General features: G+C 43.1%; 2 protein-coding genes across 3 annotated transcripts in view; both read left to right on the forward strand.

Moving 5' to 3' along the window:
* Positions 1-5,934: 5,934 nt before the first annotated feature.
* LOC100583906 (cystatin-B) lies at positions 5,935-12,199 on the forward strand. The gene is made up of 2 exons (XM_012496255.1): positions 5,935-6,237; positions 12,146-12,199. The coding sequence occupies exons 1-2, from the start codon at positions 5,935-5,937 to the stop codon at positions 12,197-12,199; spliced, it is 357 nt and encodes a 118-aa protein (XP_012351709.1).
* ZNF680 (zinc finger protein 680) overlaps positions 12,034-18,078 on the forward strand; it is a 50,158-nt gene continuing 44,113 nt past the window's right edge. For both annotated transcript variants that reach the window (XM_003279263.3, XM_003279264.2), the window contains exon 1: positions 12,034-12,230. In XM_003279263.3, the coding sequence (XP_003279311.1) occupies positions 12,201-12,230 (30 nt within the window). In that variant the 5' untranslated portion in view covers positions 12,034-12,200. The remainder of the gene's footprint in view (positions 12,231-18,078) is intronic.

Here is an 18,078-nt window from a genome sequence, read left to right on the forward strand (position 1 = left end):
TAACCAAAAAATGCATTATAACAGTAATTATTATTATTTTATTTTGTTTGAGACATAGTCTCATTCTGTTGCTCAGGCTAGAGTGCAGTGGTGCGATCTTGGCTCACTGCAACCTCAGCCTCCTGCTGGGTTCAAGCGATTCTCCTGCTTCAGCCTTCTCAGTAGCTGGGATTGCAAGCGCATGCCACCATGTCCAGCTAATTTTTTGTATTTTTAGTAGAGACGGGGTTTCACTGTATTAGCCAAGATGGTCTCAATCTCCTGACCTCATGATCTGCCCGCCTTGGCCTCCCAAAGTGTTGGGATTACAGGCGTGAGCCACTGTGCCCGGCTGCATTATAAGTATTTACTAAAAACTTTGATAAATATATTTGGAATAGGCATTAAATAATACCTGAAAAACTTCTTTGTTATTAATATATTGCTGCTCTTCTTACACAAACTGGAAAGGCTATAACTAAAAGTTATAGTAACTAAAACCCTTTTGTTTCTAAGTGCAGAAACACTATGAATATTATAAAATGTGGTATGAAACACTGATATATTAAAGGAACAACTGGGGCCTGGGCGTGCTTGCTCACACCTGCAATCCCAGCACTTTGGGAGGCTGAGGTAGGCGGATCACCTGAGGTCAGGAGTTAGAGACCAGTCTGGCCAACATAGTGAAATCCCATCTCTAACCCCGTCTTTTGTACTAAAAGTACAAAAATTAGCGGGGTGCAGTGGCGGGCGCCTGTACTCGGGAGGCTGAGGCAGGAGAATTGCTCAAACCCAGGAGGCAGAGGTTGCAGTGAGCCGAGATTGCCCCCCTACACTCCAGCCAGCACGACAGAGTTAGACCTTGTCTCAACAAACAAATAAATAGCAAGGCGTGGTGGCTCATGCCTGTAATCCCAGCACTTTGGGAGGCCAAGGCAGGTGGATCACAAGGTCAGGAGTTCGAGACCATCCTGGCTAACACAGTGAAACCCCATCTCTACTAAAAATACAAAAAAAATTAGCCAGGCGTAGGTGGTGCACGCCTGTAGTCCCAGCTACTCAGGAGGCTGAGGCAGGAGAATGGTGTAAAACCCAGGAGGTGGAGGTTGCAGTGAGCTGAGATCGCGCCACTGCACTCCAGCCTGGGAGACAGAGCGAGACTCCGTCTCAAAAAAAATAATAATAATAAATAATAAATAAATAAAGGAACAATTGGGAATAAATTAGATTATCCTTTATGTAAAGGGTAAAAAAAGTGGATGAAAATGCTAATATTAAATTTTGCATGCAATAAACTTAAACATAAGAGGCAAATATTTTCATAGATGTAAATAAATACTACTTAATTTACTTTTGTATAACATGAATTCAAGCATGTTATTTCAGAACTTTTAAATCTGAAATTACAGGCAAGTTTAGCATATTACAAACTACAAAGTGAACACATATAGCACATAATTCTGATAATATTTATGTTAAAGGAGACATAATTTTAAAATAAATTGATTATGAAATAGGTAACAATTACAATTTATTATATGCTGGGTAATGTTCTAAGTTCCTCTTTGACATTAGTTTCTTTATGAATCCATTAGATGAGTAGATATAAGAAATATTCTTCACTAGTGGCATTAAACATATGGAGTTTAAATTTCCAAGCTTAGTGTTTTCTAAAACAAATTTGTTAAAATAAAATTAATGATTAAATATTCTTATATTTAGTAAGATGCTTTGTGCTGTGATGAAGTGTCAAAGTCTGATTTTCTTTAAGATTCACATATGAAAACTCTATAAAAGTGGAAATTATAAAGACAAAAGCATATGATATCTGCCCCAAGTGTTTCTGGAATTACTGAGTGAATCTCAATGTCTTTGCTGCTCCCCAAACAATTTTGACATAAGACACAAACGGAACTTTAAAAATAGCTCACAGATCTCAGAAAATACGCAGATTGCCACAGACTTCCAAAAGCAATGGAAGGGTGGTCAGATTATGTAGGTCCTCCGAGGACAAGAAGGGGACTTTGGTTCTAACTGTGAACGCACTGGAAAATCACTGGAGGGACAGGATAAATCTTTAAGGATTTAAGAACATTAGGCCAGTCGTGGTGGCTCATGCCTGTAATCCCAGCACTTTGGGAGGCTGAGGCAGGCAAATCACAAGGTCAGGAGTTTGAGACCAGCCTGACCAATATGGTGAAACCCCGTCTCTACAAAAAACACAAAAATTAGCCAGACGTGGTGGCAGGTGTCTGTAGTCCCAGCTACTTGGGAGGCTGAGGCAGGAGAATCGCTTGAACATGGGAGGCAGAGGTTGCAGTGAACTGAGATTGGGCTGCTACACTCCAGCCTGAGCAACAGAGTGAGACTCCGTCTAAAAAATAAATAAATAAATTGTCTTGTTTTATGACCCCTAACTTTTGGATGTTACAGAGACCCAATGCAGGATCCAAGAGTGATAAACAGGATTATATGATATGTTAAATTACATAGGAAGCATTGTCAAATTAAAAATGATGTTTGGGCCAGGCGTGGTGGCTCATACCTGTAATCCCAGCACTTCGGGAGGCCGAGGTGAGCAGATCATGATGTCAGGAGTTCAAGACCAGCCTGGCCAACATGGTGAAACCCCATCTCTACAAAAAATACAAAAAAAATTAGCTGGGCGTGGTGGCAGTTACTTGTAATCTCAGCTACTCAGGAGGCTGAGGCAGAGAATTGCTTGAACCCGGGAGGCAGAGGTTGCAGCGAGCCAAGATTGAGCCACTGCACTCCAGCCCGAGCAACAGAGCAAGACTCTGTCTCAAAAAAAAAAAAAAAAAAAAAAAAAAGCTTAGCTGGGTGCGGTGGCTCACACCTGTAATCCTAGCACTTTGGGAGGCCAAGGCAGTTGGATTGCCTGAGCTTAGGAGTTCAAGACCAGCCTGAGGAACATGGTGCAACTTTGTCTCTACTAAAAATACAAAAAAGTAGCCGGCCATGGCAGCGTGCACCTGTAATCCCAGCTACTCCGGAGACTGAGACAGGAGAATCACTTGAACCCAGGAGGCAGAGGTTGCAGTGAGCCAAGATTGTGCCACTGCACTCCAGCCTGGGTGACAAGAGCGAAGCTCTGTCTCAAAAATAAACAAATAAATAAAATAATGTTTGATCTTCTTTATCTTGTATTTTAATAAATATGTTATTAATAATTATTCCAAAATTATATGAAATTTCTGAAAATGTAATATATCTGAGTATATGCTATTAGTCATAATTATGGTTATTATGATAAATTATTGTAGGCCACAGATATAATCAATTTTTTTCATTTGTTCGTTTATCATCATTTAAAGTCATTCCCATATTGAATGGTTTAATTTTAATGTAGTTTGTTTGTTTGGTTTGTTTGTTTGAGACACAGTTTTGCTCTTGTCACCCAGGCTGGAGTGCAGTGGCATGATCTTGTCTCACTACAACCTCTAACTCCCAGGTTCAAGCGATTCTCCTGCCTCAGCCTCCCAAGTAGCTGGGATTAGAGGTGTGCATCACCATACCCAGCTAATTTTTGTATTTTTAGTAGAGATGGGGTTTCACCATGTTGGCGTAATCCCAGCACTTTAGGAGGCTGAACTTTTGACCTCAGATTATCCGCCCACCCTGACCTCCCAAAGTGCTGGGATTACAGGCCTGAGCCACCGTGCCTGGTCAAGTTTCTAAAAACTTCAAAAATATGCACAATCCTAGAGTATTGTGTCTTTTTTTGAGTGTGTGCGTGATGGAGTCTCACTCTGTTGCCCAGGCTGGAGTGCAATGGTGTGATCTTGGCTCTCTGCAACCTCTGCCTCCTGGGTTCAAGCGATTCTCCTGCCTCAGCCTCCTGAGTGGCTGGGATTACAGGCATTGGCCACCATCCCCAACTAATTTTTGTATTTTTAGTAGAGATGGGTTTCACCATGTTGGCCAGGCTGGTCTCGAACTCCTGACCTGGTGATCCACCCGCCTCGGCTTCCCAAAGTGCTGGGATTACAGGCGTTAGCCACTGTGTCTGGCCGAGTATTGGGCCTTTAACGAGGTTCATGAAAAGATGGAAAAAGCCCAGACAAGGTGAGTACAGGTTTCTGATAATTTTAGGATTATATTGTTTGGACCGGGTAGGGATCATGAGAATTCTAAAGAAGAGATGGACTTATAAAACTGCTAATTCAGGCAAAACAAAAATTAATTAAACATCAGGAAAATAGTCTGCCACAATTTTATGCTACATCAGCCAGTACTGAAATTTTTTAGATATGCTATTTGAATAAACTCTGTCATTCAAGTCAAATTACCTGTGAGAATCCCTCAGTTACCAGTGCTATGGACTTAAATTGGGGAAATAAGCCTGGTATTAAAGAGGACATAAATTCAATTTTTTTTTTTTTTTTTTTTTGAGGCGGAGTCTCACTCTGTCGCCCAGGCTGGAGTGCAGTGGCGCAATCTCGGCTCACTGCAAGCTCCGCCTCCCGGGTTCACGCCATTCTCCTGCCTCAGCCTCTCCGAGTAGCTGGGACTACAGGTGCCCGCCACCACGCCCGGCTAATTTTTTGTATTTTTAGTAGAGACGGGGTTTCACCGTGGTCTCGATCTCCTGACCTCGTGATCCGCCCGCCTCGGCCTCCCAAAGTGCTGGGATTACAAGCGTGAGCCACCGCACCCAGCCATAAATTCAATGTTAAGTGTGGATTCATGGAGAACCTAGACAATCAACAGCCACTTGTTCATTAATGAGTTCTTAATGTTTCCATTATTAAAAACTCTGTATTCTATTAATCATCACAACAGAGATAAAATAATAAAAATTAAAGGCTGGGCATGGAAAGCTGAGGCAGGAGAATAGCTCGAACCCGGGAGGCAGAGGTTGCAGTGAGCCATATCACACCATTACACTCCAGCCTGGGTGACAAGAAACTCCATCTTTCTCTCTCTCTCTCTGTCTCTCTCTCTATATATATATATACACACACACAAATTAAAGGAGTGTGTGCATGTGTGTGATGACTATTCTAAATTACTAAAATAGATTAAGACTAATTTTTTTTGGTCGAACATAGAATCCCGAGAAGACAATCAAAACTTCATGTGCTACTGAAGTACATTCTACTACCTGATGGGCCATTTAAACATTTACAGAGAAATTTTATTCAATTATCATTTATAATACACATTTTCTGGTAATGTAATAGCTTTCTCATGCAAGAAGGCTGATGTTATAATAGTAGCTAAAAGCATATTAGGAAATATGTATTCCTCATGGGACATTCCTAAAAAAGTCTTCAATAATAAAAATACTTATTTCACTAGACAAGCTGTAAAACTGTTAAATAAGGTATTACAGATACAATAGTATTGAGCAAAGCTAACTAAATTGACTGGATTGCTCTTGTAATTGCAGATCGATGACAATCAGATCCACTTAGAGTGGGAGAAATGTGTTGACCCTTATAAAATAGTCATTGGAAGGCCTATGCACTGATAGAACCTCATGCATCTTCTTCTACTGAAGTCTAATATAACTAAATGCAGCAAGGCTTTAATGCATGATGGCAAAACGTATTTTCATAAGGTAACGGAAGCTTTTAATACTCTAATGACTAAGAACAGTATAATCCTTTATAATCTAGAACCCAAAGATTGAGTCTGTTTGCCATCTACACTTCAGACAAACTTTAGGATCTTGAACCTTGGGATCATAATCTCGCAACTCAGAAGGACCCCACCAAATTGGAGATCTTAAGGTAAAGCTTACCAGGGAAGTTTCTCCTTAAAAGCAGATGGCAATATATCAAAGTAGGTAGCTTTTTTTTCACAAGATCAAAAATAAAGCCATCTCTGCTATCGTGACACTCTTAGCTCAAAGTGTTTTTCTCATGGCTCTACAAACAACAGAAATAAAAAAGGGGTCTTCCTCACCAGGTCCCCTCCCTGGCAACCAAGATGAAGTGTGGGGCGCCCTTCGCCACACAGCTGGACACAGCGGAGACCCAGGACATCATGGACCAGGTGAGGGCCCAGCTTGAAGAGAAAGAACAGAAATTCCCTGTATTTAAGGCTGTGTCATTCAAGAGGGTTGCGGGGACAAACTACTTCATCAAGATGCACGTTGGTGACAAGGACTTCATACACTTGGGAGTATTCAGAAGTCTCCCTCATAAAAACAAGCCCTTGATCTTGTCTAACAACCAGACCAACAAAGCCAAGCATGGTGAGCTGACCTATTTCTTTTTTCTTTTTTTTGAGGCGGAGTCGTTCTGTCTCTCAGGCTGGAGTGCAGTGACAGGATCTCAGCTCACTGCAACCTCTGCCTCCCAGGTTCAAGTGATTCTCCTGCCTCAGCTTTCTGTGTAGCTGGGATTACAGGTGCGTGCCACCTCGCCCCCAGTTAATTTTTGTATTTTTATTGGAGACGGGGTTTCACCATATTGGTCAGGCTGGTCTCGAACTCATGACCTCGTGATCCACCTGCCTTGGCCTCCCAAAGTGCTGAGATTACAGGCATGAGCCACCGTGCCCGGCTAATTTTTGTATTTTTAGTAGAGACCAGGTTTCACCATGTTGACGAGGTTGGTCTTGAACTCCTAGCCTCAAGTGATCTGCCCACCTAGGGCTCCCAAAGTGCTGGAATTACAGGCATGAGCCACCGAGTCCCGCCCAGCTGACCTATTTCTAATCCTGATTTTGGACAGGGCCCTTCAGCCAGAAAATTGATACTTAAAATCATTCTTAGTCGACCAGAAGCATGTACTTGAGATCATAAAATAAACCTCATCTCTGTGCTGTGCCACTTGGGGTGGAAGGGGCAGCATTAAGCAGCTTCTCTTGCATTTTTGTTCCTAAATTTTATTGTATTCATTTTTTTCTTCCCAGTGATCTTACTTTCTTTTCTTTCTTTCTTTTTTTTTTTTTGAGACGGAGTCTTGCTCTGTTACTTAGGCTGGAGTGCAATGGCACGATCTTGGCTCACTGCAACCTCCGCCTCCTAGGTTCAAGTGATTCTCCTGCCTCAACCTCCTGAGTAGCTGGGATTACAGGTGCCCGGCACAATGCCCAGCTAATTTTTGTATTTTTAGTAGAGATGGGGTTTCACCATGTTGGTTAGGATGGTCTCAAACTCCTGACCTTGTGCCACTGATCTTACTTTCAAAATATTTTTGAAAAATATATATTTTAAATTTTTTTTTAAAGAGGGTTTCGTGTGTGCATTCATAGAGTACAGTTTTATATGCAGAGGATTTTGCAGCCAAGCTTTTTTTTTTTTTTTTTTTTCGAGACGGAGTCTGGCTCTGTCACCCAGGCTGGAGTGCAGTGGCACGCTCTCGGCTCACTGCAAGCTCCACCTCATGGGTTCACGCCATTCTCCTGCCTCAGCCTCCTGAGTAGCTGGGACTACAGGCGCCCGCCACCACGCCCGACTAATTTTTTTTTTTTGTATTTTTAGTAGAGACGGGGTTTCACCGTGGTCTCGATCTCCTGACCTCGTGATCCACCTGCCTCAGCCTCCCAAAGTGCTGGGATTACAGGCGTGAGCCACCGCGCCCGGCCAAAAAAAAAAAAAAAAAAGTTAAAGAGAATTTATTCAGAATAGGTTAAAGAGCATTGCCAGGAAGCCATTACTCTTCTGAATGGGCATCATTTTATTATGGTTTAGAATAAATGAGAAAATGGTGAAAAATTTATCTCCCATAACAGACTCTATAGCAGATTCTACTGTAAAGGCTATGATTACACAATAGACTTTAAATTTTCTTACTAAAGTTATGCCACATAATAGAATTTCTTCAGATTACTTACTGGATAAACAAAAAAGCATTAGCAGTTGCTAATACTTGTAGCTGCACATGGAGAAACATATCAGATGTTATGGAGATTGAGTTGTGGGGGATTACTTAACAGGCTGCTTGGTTGAAATGAGTAGACCATTTATCTAGCTAATTATTTGATCTATTTAATTTTAGTTGGTTGGTTCATGGAGACACTGGCTAAAAAGCATTCTTTAAACTCCTGATATTATCCTCCCTGATAGTCAAAATAGGAGTCTCCCTACTACACTGTATTCTCTCAAAAGTTTTAAATGTTTGCATGTGGTCTCCTGTAGAATGTCAAATAGTCTCTCTTCAACTGGAATGACAAAAACCAAAAGACATATGTGACCATGAGGACATCATAACCTATGAATGACATGATAAGGATAAAAAAACCAAAATAGGCCGGGAGTGGTGGCTCACACCTGTAATTGCAGCACTTTCGGATTACCCGCTGAGGCGGATGGATTATGAAGTCAGGAGATCGAGAACATCCTGGCTAACACGTTGAAACCCCGTCTCTACTAAAAATACAAAAAATTAGCCAGTCATGGTGGCGGGTGCCTGTAGTCCCAGCTACTCGGGAGGCTGAGGCAAGAGAATGGCGTGAACCCGGGAGGCGGAGCTTGCAGTGAGCCGAGATCAAGCCACTGCACTCCAGCCTGGGCGACAGAGTGAGACTCCGTCTCAAAAAAAAACAAACACACAAAATAATAAAAACTTAAAATTGCACTAAGACCCTGAGTTTTGGTCACATTCTGACCTATATGAGAACTTAACCAAAAAGGGGAATTTTTTTTTTTTTTTTTTTTTTGAGACGAAGTCTTGCTCTGTCGCCCAGGCTGGAGTGCAGTGGCGCAATCTCGGCTCACTGCAAGCTTCGCCTCCCGGGTTCACGCCATTCTCCTGCCTCAGCCTCTCCGAGTAGCTGGGACTACAGGCGCCCGCCACCACGCCTGGCTAATTTTTTGTATTTTTAGTAGAGACGGGGTTTCACTGTGATCTCGATCTCCTGACCTCGTGATCCGCCCGCCTCGGCCTCCCAAAGTGCTGGGATTACAAGCGTGAGCCACCGCACCCGGCCAAAGGGGATATTTTTTAACCAAAATTATTAGAGTCCACCATTCTGGACTGTGCTTGTGCGATAGGTCCAAACAGACCAAATCAAACTAAAGTGGAGTCACTTATGCTAAAGTGACTCCATAACAAAGTAACATAATCAAAGTAACATAATCAAAGTAAAAATTTAAAGAAATAGATAAATCCTAAAACAGACCAGGTTTTGTTTTTTTTTCTGTAAACAGCATATTTCAACTTGAAGAGCTCCCCTTTACTGTAACCCTTTTAAAAAAATAAGAACTTGACGTCTTTGTTTCCTTCCACTTTACAAACCCACAGTTCTGCTATTTCACAGTGGAATTTGAGACTAATTAAGCACTTTTTTTTTTTTTTTGAGACGGAGTTTCACTCTTCTCACCCAAGCTGAAGTGCAGTGGAGCGATTTTAAGACAAGGTTTCACCACGTTGGCCAGGCTGGGCTCGAACTCCTGACCTCAGATGATCCACCTGCCTTGGCCTCCCAAAGTACTGAGATTACGGGCGTGAGCCACCACACCTGGCCAATAAGTACATTTTTGATGGTGCTAGATTGGTATCAATGTCTAAAATTTTGGTCTAACTCTCAAAATTGAGAAGATGAACAAATGAGAGAAATTGTTTAATTATAGTGTAAAGCTGCCCACTTTCATGGTTACTTTTGGTCAGTAGGGCTTTTTGTACATAGTAAACTGAAACCTAACTGGATATGTGTAATTAGGCTGTAACCCATTCTTGTACCAACCACTGTGTTTTTGACAATAAAATAACATAAACTGTTCCAATCATGCTCAAATTAGACAAATTCAAAGCTGTAATCAATCTGGCTGTTTCTGTATCTCACTTTCATTTTCTGTGTGTCACTTTGATTTTTCTGTCCATAAATCTTTTTCCACCAAAAGATGTACTGGAGTCTCTCTGAACCTGCTCTGGATCCACAGGCTGCCTTATTTGCAAATCATTCTTTGCTCAATTAAACTTTGTTAAATTTCTCTAACTTTTTTTTAAGTTTTAGACTTTTTTTGATGAAAAATAAAGAATGTGTTGTTGGGCATTGATTTTGAGAAGCAAGGTGTGCCTGTTGACAGCCCTACAAGCAGAAGCTCACCCTAAGAAGCACAGCTGCCTAGTCACGAAGCAGCTGTTGACACATGTCTGAAGGAGCTCAGCTGAAAACAGAAGAATGGCCCACTGGACCCAATCTAAATTCGTGATCATCTCAATTATGAGCTAAGAAGTTTTGGCTGGTTTGTTACGCTGCGATAGCTAATTAATACATGCACTCAGTGCAGATAGGATGCCAGGATTTAATGACAAGTTGATTTCTGGTTACCTTCTAATGGTGGGCCCCATAAAGGTACTGATTTTTCTCCTTATTCAAAGTTGGATGTCTTGTAAGAGAATATTGCATAATGCAGAAATACATGTAGACATGTATGCATGTGATTGGTGCTTATACTCACACAATTCCCCACACCACAGAAGAAAACAGGTAACCACAGCTTGACAATTAGGGCCAAGGACAAATAGCAAAATTAGCTTGTTTTTAATTGGAGGTAAAGACTAGGGACATGGCCTGGCGTGGTGGCTCACGCCTGTAATCCCAGCACTTTAGAGGGCTGAGGCGGGCAGATCACCTGAGGTCAGGAGTTCGAGACCAGCCTGACCAGCATGGTGAAACCCCATCTCTACTAAAAATACAAAAATTAGCTGGGCATGGGGGCGGGCACCTGTAATCCCAGCTACTCGGGAGGCTGAGGCACTAGAATCGCTTGAACCCGGGAGGTAGAGGTTGCAGTGAGTTGAGATCACGCCATTGCACTTCAGCCTGGGTGACAAGAGCAAAACTCTGTCTCAAAAAAGAAAAAGAAAGACCAGGGAGGGATCTGTAGACATAGAACTTTCTTCTTCTGTGGCCCCGTTGTCCTTTGTTCACTGTCTGATCTCTGGAAGAAAGGTGGGCAACAGGTGGTCTTCCTGTTGCTATTTTATTCCTGCTGTCCTCTGCTCTTTCTATGGCCACTATCTATTCTACCCTTGGAACTGAAGAGAGATGTTGGTAGGGAAAGACTTTCCCCTTATTTATGGCAGAAAAAGGATGTTCGAGCCCGGTGTGGTGGTTCATGCCTGTAATCCCAGCACTTTGGGAGGATGAGACAGAAGGATTACTTAAGATCAGGGGTTCGAGTTCAGCCTGGCTGACATGGCAAAATTCCATTTCTACTAAAAATACAAAAATAAGCCAGGCATGGTGGCACATGCCTGTAATCACAGCTACTCTGGGGAGGATGAGGCAGGAGAATTGCTTGAATCCAGAAGGTGGAGATTGCAGTGAGCCGAGATTGCACCACTGCACTCCAGCCTGGACATAAGAGCGAGACTCTGTTTGAAAAGAAAAGAAGAGAAGAGAAAGGAAAAGAAAGAAAAGAAGAGAAAGGAAATAGGAAGAAAAGAAAAAGAAAAGGGATGTTCAGGATTTCATCTTCTGCAGAGCTGCACTTCAATGTGGCAACTATTGACCACCTGTGGCTACTGGGTGCGTGGAATGTGGCTGGTCTGAACTGCGATGTGGTAGAAAGGTAAAATACATAGTTTTAATTTTTTTTTCCAAATTATATATACTTTATTAATAATTACATCCTGGTCACATATTAAAATGATAATATTTTGGATATATTGGGTTAATTAAATTTCTACAATGAATTCCTCCTGTTTTTTTTCTTTTTAAAATTTTCCTTCTGGAAAATTTAAAATTCACATGTGGCTCACATTCAATTTCAGAGGATTGCCTTTTTTAAAAAAATGTCAGGCTACCCGCTCAAAGGACAAGAAGCCAGGGAGCTCATAAAATTGGAAAATTTTAAATAATTGTTATTGCATTATTTTCATGTGTGAATAGCCACATAATATATTATTTATAAAGGCATACGTCCTTATACACAAGGTTATATGCAAATACCCTCTGGGGTGAGCCTGGTCCGCTCAGGGAGGAAGCCCTGCCTGAGAACGCTGCAGCTTGGATTTCACTCTCTACGTTCAGCCCAGCAGCTGAGCACATATTCTGTCACTCAGGGCATTAGGGGGTGGGGCCCTAAACATTATCCAATCAGGGACGCTGGGCTGGGACCCGTCCAATCAGGCACGCAGCTGGAGCGGACAGGACGGCTTCCGGGATTTGGCGGGGCCTTTGTCTCTAGCTGCTGCGGGAGCTCCAGGTCTAGTCTTTACTGCTCTGTGTCTTCTGCTCCTAGAGGCCCAGCCTCTGTGGCTCCGTTACCTGCAGGTATTGGGAGATGCACAGCTAAGATGCCAGGACCACCTGGAAGCCTAGAAATGGTGAGAGTGCTGTCCGACACCCCGAGAGAGGGGGAGGGGCTGGTTGGAACCGGTCGGAAGTGGCTGTGGCAGGACTCCAGGCTCCAAGCACTGGGCTCCAAAATCCGCGGCCCGTGTTGTCCTTGGCGCAGCTCGGCCCTCAGTCCCCTTCAGCCATAAGATGGCGGCTGGGCTGACAGCCGGACCCCGGGCGTCATGTCTCCTCGCTGCGCAGTGACTGTGCCTTGGCCTGGAGCCCTCGCTGGGCAGCTCTGCACCCTCAGTGCCGCATCTCTGCCCGATAACTCGGGGTGCAGGGTTCATAAATGGGAAGAGCTTTGGTCCATGGGGTCCCAGTCCCTCCTTTTTTCTATTAAAAATTCATGGAAGTCACTGCAATTTAAAAATGCAATTACTGCATGGAAGTCACTGCAATTTAAAAATGCATTTAAAAATGTAATAGAAGAGTGGTTCAAAAATCATAGAGCACCCAGCTATGATTTGTAATTTGTGGTCCATGGGAGGGGCTTGAAGGAAAGACTTTTTAGTGGTGTATGATGAATAAAACCAAATTCAATAATCGGTTAGGTACAGTTACATAGCTTCTTAATTTGTAAGATCAAAGTGGAAATTTTCTGGTTATGTAATCGGAGGGTACTTGGTAGTTTATAGTGTTTATAGTTGGTTAAGCAAGAATTTTATTTCCCCCAAAGTAATAATTTACAAAAAACAATGTATTTGAGTTAGATTTTTTTTTTTTTTTTTTTTTTTTTTTTTGAGACAGAGTCTCGCTCTGTCGCCCAGGCTGAAGTGCAGTGGCGCGATCTCGGCTCACTACAACCTCTGCCTCCCGGGTTCAAGCGATTCTCCTGTCTCAGCCTCCCGAGTAGCTGGGATTACAGGCGCGTGCCACCACGCCCGCCTAATTTTTGTATTTTTAGTAGAGACGGGTTTCACCATGTTGGACAGGCTGGTCTCGAACTCCTGACCTTGTGATCTGCCTGCCTCAGCCTCTCAAAGTGCTGGGATTACAGGTGTGAGCTACCGCGCCCAGCCAATGTATTTTTTTTTTTTTTTTTTTTGAGACGGAGTCTCACTCTGTCGCCCCAGGCTGGAGTGCAGTGGCGCAATCTCGGCTCACTGCAAGCTCCGCCTCCTAGGTTCACGCCATTCTCCTGCCTCAGCCTCCTAAGTAGCTGGGACTACAGGCGCCCGCCACCACACCTGGTTAATTTTTTTGTATTTTTAGTAGGGACAGGGTTTCACCGTGTTAGCCAGGATGGTCTTGATCTCCTGACCTCGTAATCCGCCCGCCTTGGCCTCCCAAAGTGCTGGGATTACAGGCGTCAGCCACCGCACCCGGTCCTAGTGTACATTTTTGATACTATATTTTAATTAATCATTTTTTGAGAAATCACTGGATGGTACTTTTTAAAAGATTTGTTTGCCGTTTGTAAAAATTTTCTATAAGAAGAAAGCAAAGAGTAATCCCAGGACACTATTGTAAAAAATCTCTGCGCCTCTTTTCCTTTTATCTTCCTTAGGCACAGAGATCTTATCAGAATTTTGGGGGGTCACAGTTTCCCTTTGGAAACTTTATGGGGTGATGTGTCCTCGGCCACCCTTCAGATTTTTCCTGGTCCTGGGTTTCAGTACTATCTGGGAATAAACCATGATACCCACTATGGCTATGTTTGCTAGAGTGCCTAATGAATATCAGCTCCTGGGTCATTTTCTCCCGCAGGACTGCCTGAGGTACAAAGTGTAGCCTCTTGAGGGAGCAGGTGGATGCCCTGGGGCTGAGAGAAATCTGCTGTACTCTTCCTTGGAAAAGCTGACACCTTGAGACATTAAGATTGTCTTCACCCAACTCAGCTTCCGTTTCTTTGGGACACATTGCTGGTCAATCAGATGCTGGTATTGAGGGAAAAACAGAAATAATTTCTGTCTTTTGGATTCTCTAAGGGGGCAGAAAAATAGTGAAAAAAATATGATGAAAAAAGAGTGAAAGATAAATAGTGAAAAATTTGTAAAGGAAATTAAAAGGTAAAATATTTACAAATGGTATAAAAGAGGTGAGTTTCAGAAAAAAATTAATATCTACGTATATTCCATTTGTTAAAAATTCTCATTTACTATTTTGTTTTCCAGACTGAGTTTAGTAATTGTCACAGGTAGTTTTTTTATGGCTGGGTAATTTCTTTTTTTTTTTCTTTTCTTTTCTTTTTTTTTTTTTTTTTTTTTTTTTGAAACAGTCTCATTCTGTCACCCAGGCTGGAGTGCAGTCGCATGATCTTGGCTCACTGCAACCTCTGTCTCTTGGGTTCAAGCGATTCTCCTCCCTCAGCCTCCTGAGTAGCTGAGACTATAGGCGCTAGCCACTACGCTCAGCTAATTTTTGTATTTTTAGTAGGATGAGGTTTCACCATGTTGGCCAGTCTGGTCTCAAACTCTTGATCTCAGGTGATCCACCTGCCTTGGCCTCCCAAAGTATTGGGATTACAGGCGTGAGCCACCGCACCCAGCCTAGCTGGGTAATTTCAAACAGAATTCCAAGCCTTAACTTTTAGAATGCTAGCTATCTAGGGACAAAATAGAGAAAATCTCTTCTCCATTTTGGCTTTAGAAAATGAATACATTTCCGGCCGGGTGCAGTGGCTCACGCCTGTAATCCTAGCACTTTGGGATTCCAAGGTGGGTGGATCACCTGGGGTCAGGAATTCGAGGCCAGCCTGGCTAACATGGTGAAGCCTTGTCGCTACTAAAAATACAAAAATTAGCTGGGTGTGGTGGCACGTGCCTGTAATTCCAGCTACTTGGGAGGCTGAAGCAGGAAAATTGCTTGAACCCAGGGGCAGAGGTTGCAGTTAGCCAAGATTGTGCCACTTCATTCCAGCCTGGGCGAAAGAGCGAAACTTCGTCTCAAAAAAAGAAAAAAAAAAAAGAAAAGAAAATGAATTCATTTCCACCAGAAAATGTGGTAGATAATTGGTGAAGTTACATAGATTCTTTTTTTTTTTTTTTTTGAGACGGAGTCTCGCTCTGTCGCCCAGGCTGGAGTGCAGTGGCACAATCTCGGCTCACTGCAAGCTCCGCCTCTCGGGTTCACGCCATTCTCCTGCCTCAGCCTCTCCGAGTAGCTGGGACTACAGGCGCCCGCCACCACGCCCGGCTAATTTTTTGTATTTTTAGTAGAGACAGGGTTTCACTGTGGTCTCAATCTCCTGACCTCGTGATCCGCCCACCTCAGCCTCCCAAAGTGCTGGGATTACAAGCGTGAGCCACCGCGCCCGGCCACATAGATTCTTGAAAACATTAGTACCTCTTTTTGCAGGGTAAATTTGTGACAGTGAATATTTCTAGTCTATACCCTGTTATCTTGATTTCTGAGTTTTATGCTAAATTTTATGAGATGAAACTTGGTACCTCCTAGAAGTGTTTCCATATGAATAATTGTTTACTACATAATTTTTAATGGAAATAATAAAGTAATACATTATCTAAAAGGAATACTTTTGCTTTTGTTATTGAGATGTAAAATGTAAGCATCTTCAAAAAAGTCCTCCCTGGCCAGGCACAGTGGCTCAAGCCTGTAATTCCAGCACTTTGGGAGGCCGAGGTGGGCGGATCATCTGAGGTCAGGAGTTCAAGACCATCTTGGCCAACATGGCGAAACCCCATCTCTACTAAAAAATACAAAAATTGGCTGGGCATGGTGGCTCACGCTTGTAATCCCAGCACTTTGGGAGGCTGAGGTGGGCGGATCACGAGGTCAGGAGATCGAGACCATCCTGGCCAACATGGTGAAACCCCGTCTCTACTAAAAAAAATACAAAAAATCAGCCAGGCGTGGTGGCGGGTGCCTGTAGTCCCAGCTACTCGGGAGGCTGAGGCAGGAGAATGGCGTGAACCCAGGAGGCGGAGCTTGCAGTAAGCTGAGATCGTGCCACTGCACTCCAGCCTGGGTGATAGAGCGAGACTCCATCTCAAAAAAAAAAAAAAGAAAAAGAAAAAAATACAAAAATTAGCTGGGTGTGGTGGCAGGCACCTGTAATCCCAGCTACTAGGGAGGCTGAAGCAGGGAGATTGCTTGAACCCAGGAGGTGGAGGTTGCAGTGAGCCGAGATCGCACCACTGCACTCCAGCCTGGGTGAGAGTATGAGACTTCATCTCAAATAAAAAAAAAATTCCTCCCCTTATATGAGCACTGTGTTCAAGTAATTTTGCTGAATGTTCAAACCGTTAGTTTCAAAAGCGAAGTGAATAACTCAGACATGAAAACTAAAGCTTGAGCCCAGTGACTCCAAGCTAAGGCTAATATTGAGCCTGCAAAAGGAGGTTATTAAAGGCCCAGCTCTTTCTGGGGAGCCGCCCCTGCAGATGTCTCAGGCTGCTCACCCTAGCCATGGAAGAAGCCTTTATACTGAGAAAAGCTACAGAGCTCTGGAAATCTGGGGACCCACAGGCAGATGCAGTTAAGGTTAAGATGGAAGGGGATTGCGAGGGTCTTACTGAAGATGAAGTTGTTATTGTTTTGAGGCAGTTTCTAGACTTTGTAAAATAAAACAGATTTATGTAAAAAAATTAGAATTCCAAAGGAGGAAGCACCAACTATAAATCTTTAAAGATTGCAAAGTTTAGGCAGAAAAGGGCTTGCTTTCATTTTTTCTTTTTTTCAATCAATTTTGAGATTTATTTTGTTAATGTTGAGGACACACTGGGGAGAAATAAACACAAGTCGCAATAGGATCTGTGTCCTGTGCTTTTTCCAGAGAATGTTTTGGGAACTTCAGTATTTAAAGAGGAAAGAGCAAGTGGGAGGGGAAGAAAAAAGGCCGGGTGGGGGAAGCAACAGAGAGTGCAGGTGATGAGGCTATTGGCTACATTCCCATGAGGCTCTGATTAGCACTCAGTGAATCTATATTTTACATGTAGAAAGAAAGGGGTCGGGGAAGTCAGTCATGCATTCCTCCCTCTCTCTCTCCCTCAGTAACTCTACATTTTATACAAGATAAAGTAACCATGTGAAATTACAGCTATCTGTTTGGGAATAAAAGGAAGCCAATCTTTGCATGACGCAGTTCCCAGCTTAACTTTTGGCATAGCGAGTTCAGGGTCCCAAGAGTTTATTTTCCTTCCACATATATCTGCAAATTTTGATATTACCAAAGTCAAGAGCAAAGTTTTCATTAGGAAGTTGGCAACTTCTAGGAAAGGCTTTATTCATTTCGGGGGCTGTAAGGTACATGGATGTGCTTTGGTCAGGAATAGGCCGAGGCAGACATCTGAGCCAGAGTGACTCCGCAAGTTTGGAGCACAGTCATATAAATCCACTTGTTTTTTTTATTTGTTTGTTTAGGTTTTTTTTGCTGTTGTTTTTGAGACAGAGTCTTGCTGTGTCACCCAGGCTGGAGTGCAGTGGTGCGATCTCAGCTCACTGCAACCTCTACCTCCTGGGTTCAAGCAATTCTCCTGCCTCAGCCTCCTGGGTAGCTGGGATTACAGGCGCCCACTACCACACGTGGCTAATTTTTTATATTTCTGGTAGAGACGGAGTTTCACCATGTTGTCCAGGCTGGTCTCAAACTCCTCACCTCAAGTGATCTACCCATCTTGGCCTCCCAAAGTGCCGGGATTACAGGCTTGAGCCACTGTGCCCAGTCAGGGAGGACTTGTTATATAATCACAGCTATGTAGCCATAATATGGGAAGGTTCATCACCTGGCTCAGAGCCACTGTTGTTTGTAAAAGGTATAACTGCCCTGGTGATGCTGTGCATATGCCTCACATCCAAAGAGAGAGAGTGAAGTTTTTGACCCTGTAAGGGAGAGCCAGCCTTCCAGGCCAGGGAACGCAACTGCAGGCATGG

Source organism: Nomascus leucogenys, chromosome 17 (assembly GCF_006542625.1).
Source record: "Nomascus leucogenys isolate Asia chromosome 17, Asia_NLE_v1, whole genome shotgun sequence".
In the NCBI taxonomy this organism is placed as follows: domain Eukaryota; kingdom Metazoa; phylum Chordata; class Mammalia; order Primates; family Hylobatidae; genus Nomascus; species Nomascus leucogenys.

Coding starts and splice junctions, on each gene's coding strand:
- LOC100583906 (XM_012496255.1), top strand. CDS start 5,935: ATGAAGTGTGGGGCGCCCTTCGCCACACAGCTGGACACAGCGGAGACC. Junction 6,238..12,145: donor TCTTTTTTCTTTTTTTTGAG/GCGGAGTCGTTC, acceptor TTCTGCTCCTAG/AGGCCCAGCCTCTGTGGCTC.